The sequence below is a fragment of the Macrobrachium nipponense genome, chromosome 1 (genome assembly GCF_015104395.2).
Source record: "Macrobrachium nipponense isolate FS-2020 chromosome 1, ASM1510439v2, whole genome shotgun sequence".
Lineage (NCBI taxonomy): Eukaryota > Metazoa > Arthropoda > Malacostraca > Decapoda > Palaemonidae > Macrobrachium > Macrobrachium nipponense.
In genome coordinates, this window is record NC_087200.1 from 18790031 (window position 1) to 18795030 (window position 5000).

Consider the following 5000-nt stretch of genomic DNA (forward strand, 5'->3'; position numbering starts at 1 on the left):
CGTATCCGTAAGGAGAGGTGGACCATAGATCCTGCGTATGTGAACTCTTGTGAGAGACTGAGAGTTTCCAGCCCAGTCATCCACCAGGCCTCTACCCACAACTTTACACCCAAAGTCATCCACCTGCCCTCTACCCACAACCTTACATCCAAAGTCAGCCACTTGCCCTCTATCCACAACCTTCAACAACAGTCATCCACCTGGCTTCTACCCAGTGACTTACACCACAGTTATCCACCTGGCCTCTGCCCACAACCTTACACCCACAGTCATCCACCTGGCTTCTACCCAGTGACTTACCCACCACAGTTAATACCACCCTGGCTCTTAACCACAATACCTTACACCCACAGTCATCCACCTGGCCTCTACCCCCACCCTTTCACCAACAGTCAACCACTTGGCCTCTACCCACAACCTTACATCCACAGTCATCCTCTTGGCCTCTACCCACAACCTTACACCCACAGTCATCCACCTGGCCTCTACCCTAAACCTTACACCCACAGTCATCCACCTAGCCTTTACCCGCAACTTTACATACATAGTCATGCACCTGCCATCTACCCACAACCTTACACCCAGTCATCCAATTGGCCTCCCCCCCACAACCTTACACCTACAGTCATGCAACTGGCCTCTACCCACAACCTTACATCCACAATCATACACGTGGCCTCTATTCACAACCTTACATCCGCAGTCATGCACGTGGCCTCTACCCACAACCTTACACCAAAAGTCATCCACCTGCTCTCTTCCCACAACCTGACACCAAAGTCATCCACTTACCCTTTACCCACAACCTTCACCCACAGTCATCCACCTGGCCTTTGCCCACAACCTTACACCTGCAGTCATGCACCTGGCCTCTACCCACAGCCTTTCACCCACAGCCTTTCACCCACAGTCATCCACTTGGCCTCTACCCACAGCCGTACACCCACAGTTATCCACCTGGCCTCTACCCACACACATTACATCCCCATTCATGCACCTGCCCTCTACCCACAACCTTACATCCACTGTCATTCGCCTAGCATCTAGCCACAACCTTTCACCCATAGTCATCCACCTAGCCTCTACCCACCTTACATCCACAATGATACATGTGGCTCTATTCACAACCTTACACCTACAGTCATGCACCTGGCCTCCACCCAAAACCTTACACTAAAAGTCAACCACCTGGCCTCTACCCACAACCTCACACTCAAAGTCACCCACCTGGCCTCTACCTACAACATTACACCCAAATTCATCCACCTGCCCTCTACCTACAGCCTTTCACCATAAGTCATCCACCTGAACGCTACCCACAACCTTACACCCTCAGTCATGCAACTGGCCTCTACCCACAACATTACATCCACAGTCATGCACCTGGCCTTTACCCACAATCTTACACCCACGGTCATTCGCCTAGCCTCTAGATTCAACCTTTCACTCATAGTCATCCACCTAGCCTCTACCCACAACCTTACATCCACAATGATACACGTGGCTCTATTCACAACCTTACACCTACAGTCATGCACCTGGCCTCCACCCAAAACCTTACACTAAAAGTCATCCACCTGGCCTCTACCCACAAAATTACACCCAAAGTCATCCACCTGGCCTCTACCCACAACATTACACTCAAAGTCATCCACCTGGCCTCTACCCACCCCCAAAATTACCACTCAAAGTTCATCACCTGGCGGCTACCCAAAAAATTACACCCAAAGTCCAATTCCCACCTGGCCTCTAGACAACCTTTACACTCAAGTCGTCCACCTGGCCCTCTGCCTACCCACTACCACAACCTTGCATCCAAAGTCATGCACCTGGCCTCTACTCACAACGTTACACGCAATGTCATGCCCCTGGCTTCTACCCCCGACCTTATGTCCAAAGTCATCCACCTAGCCTCTACCCACAAACTTACTCCCTAAGTCATCCACCTGGCCTCTACCCACAACCTTACACCCAGTCATGCACCTGGCCTCTACCCACAACCTTACACCCACAGTCCCCTCCCTGCAAAACTAAATCTACAACACTCTAACCACAGCCATCCATCGACAGCCCTTAGCATACAGTCTTTAACCCTCAACCCTTGATTCACAACTTACACCCACAACCTCCATCTTCAACCTTGCACACAGAACCCTAATTTCACAACAATCCACCCATAACTACACAACCCTTCATACAGCCCTCCACCTACACCCAGCACCCACAGGCAGTTTGAGAAGCATCTTATATAATCTCGGTTAATTGCTACAGTTAGAGTTACTTGTAGTATTAGGCCTAGAGTGTACAAAACCATGCACCTTGCATTTACCTTTTATTCTTTGGAATTTATTCTTAGAATATGAAATAAATATCAAAGAATAGAAAGTGAATGCTAGGTGCATAGCACTGCTGACTTTAGGCAAATCCTACAGTAACTTTTAAGTGTTGCATTTAACAAAGGTTTTATAAAATGTATCTCATGGTTTTAAAGGGAGATTTTTCTGCTTCTGGTTTTACTTTACAAATCTCTCTCTCTCTCTCTCTCTCTCTCTCTCTCTCTCTCTCTCTCTCTCTCTCTCGTTGTTTTGGCAGATATTTTACTGACGATGCCAACCCTCCCTATTTTTCCGGGCTTGGGACCAGGCACTGAATTGAGCTGGCGGGCAAACCAGCCCAATTCAGTGGCTAGGTTAAAATGTTGTGTTTCCCACAGCAGGAAACTGAATAAAGTCATCCAGTCAGACTCAGTTGCTGAGCTCATCCTGACCAGGACCAAAGGGCAAACACGAATGGGTCACAGAAAGGCCCGATGACCGTGGGATTGAACGCGCACCCAAAGCAACATAAGAGCAACCACCATGAACACCTTTGGGGTGGGGGGGGAAGCCGTGGGGGGGACGGCTTTCAAAGGTGGGGGGAATCATGGGGGTCCCTCCGACGCTGCTGAAGATGTGCACTCAGTCCCATGGTCGTCGAGTCAGTCCGTGACTCACTCACGTTGGCCTCTAAGGTCAGTCTTTCAGCTGGCTTAGTACTCCTTTTCCTCGGGAGTATCGGCTCTGAGGGGCTCAATCTTACAGATCTAATCTTCACTGCTTTGATGACAAGTTTTGTCATCTGGTTTTCTGATGGAAATTTCACAGTTCTCATCAGAATTTCCATGAGTGAGTTCTGTCAATGTCTGAGTTAGGACGTCCCACTGTTTTGGGTAGTTGGTCCTCTCCTGCTGGGCATCGCAGTATTTCCTGTGTTGTTTCTCCTTCCTCAACCACAGGTCCTCATCTTGCTTCTCCTTTTCATTGATGCTTTCCAGAGTTTCAGTTCCATGCTGCAGTGCAATGTGCTGCAGATGGAAGTTCCTCTGAGCTGTCCCATGGAGAAGCGTCATTAGCATGTATTTGTCCTGCTCCCTTAGAGCCTCTTCCTGTCTCCTTTGGCGCTCCATGAGACGCTGTTGTTCCCTGATCATCTTTTCCTCTTGTATCCTCCAATTTTCTTTCAGATTTTCACATTCCGTTCTAAGTTGCTGCAGCTCTTTCTCACCTTCCTGCAGTTTGTTCTCCATCTTCTTCCTCTGTTCTTGATGGTCTTTTTCATCTATCCTCAGTGTCTCTACTTCTTTTTCCTTTTCCTGTAACATTTGCTGCCAATGTACATTTTCCCTCTCTTCTTTAATCAGAAGATTGACAGCATTTTCTAATCTGTCTACCAACTCTAGCTTTTCAGCTCTGAGTTGTTCCTCCTTGCCTAAGAAATCTTTCATTTGGTCCTCCCTTTTCTGGACCTCTTCCTCGAATTCATTTGCGATTTTTGTCGCCTGCTTGCCTGCCTCCTCCAACAAGCTGTCCAGTTCCTTGCTGTGACTGAGAGCGACTCCTAGTTCCTTTACAAGTTCATCTTTTTCACATATCAATTTCCTTTGCATGTTTAGGAGGTTTTCAATTTTGAGGTCCCTGTTATTGAGCTCTACTTTGAATGTTCTCAGGGAAGCCGCCATCTCATTTCCTCGCTTCTTTTCTTCTCTCAACAAGTTTTCCATCTCCTTCCCATGTTGGAGAGCATTCTGGAGATTTATGCTCCTCTGTTTCTCCTTCCTTAAAGATTTCAGAAGTGAATTTATTTTCAAGTGGTTTTTATTTACCACATCCTGAAGCGTGGCGTTCTCTCCTCCTAGTTCTGCGACCCAGTTCTTCATAACCTGGGCTTCTGCAACCAGAACTTGGGTCAACTTCTTCTCATTGTCTAACTCTTTCTGCAGTGAAGTCACTTCTACTGCTATTGTTGCTAACTCTTTTTTACACTTTTCCTTCTCTCCTCCTAGTTCTGCAACCCAGTTCTTCATAACCTGGGCTTCTGCAGCCAGAACTTGGGTCAACTTCTTCTCATTGTCTAATTCTTTCTGCAGTGAAGTCACTTCTTCTGCTTTTGTTGCTAACTCTTCTTTACACTTTTCCTTCTCTCCTCCTAGTTCTGCGACCCAGTTCCTCATCACTTCTAGTTCTTCAGCCATAATCTCAGTTTTTGCTTTTTCTGCACTTAGAATTTCTGATGCAGAGACCAACTGAGATTCTTTTTGGCGCAAAACTGATTCTAGCAGCTGAACTTGATCTTCTAGCACCAAGTTCTTCTGGGTCTTGTCTGTCAGGTTTTTCTCAAGCTCACAAATTCTATCTTTTAGGTCAGCTGCTACCTCCCTAAGTCTAGAGTTTTCCGATTCAGTGAGCTTGAGTTTTCCTCGGAGAGCTTCCTGGTTGTCTTTAACGTCCATCAGTTGGTTTTCCATTTCTTGTACAGTGCCTTCAATGGCCGTCATTTGCACTTCCAGAGTCCTAAGTTTCTCTTGGTCATTCTCAGACTCTATCGCTTGACGTGCCAGTAATTCTTGCAGATGGTCGACTTCCCTCTCCTTCTGGTCTAAGGCCTCCCTGTAGTCTACTACGAGCCTCATCAGGTCTTCATTCTCTGCGTCGAGAATTTGATTGAAAGTTTCTATCTTTTCA

General features: G+C 47.2%; 1 protein-coding gene across 1 annotated transcript in view; it reads right to left on the reverse strand.

Annotated features, from left to right (window-relative positions):
* Positions 1 to 3082: 3082 nt before the first annotated feature.
* LOC135218704 (trichohyalin-like) overlaps positions 3083 to 5000 on the reverse strand; it is a 2985-nt gene continuing 1067 nt past the window's right edge. Inside the window, exon 1 of the mRNA XM_064255153.1 lies at positions 3083 to 5000. This exon is cut by the window's right edge and continues 1067 nt beyond it. Coding sequence (XP_064111223.1) covers positions 3083 to 5000 — 1918 coding nt within the window.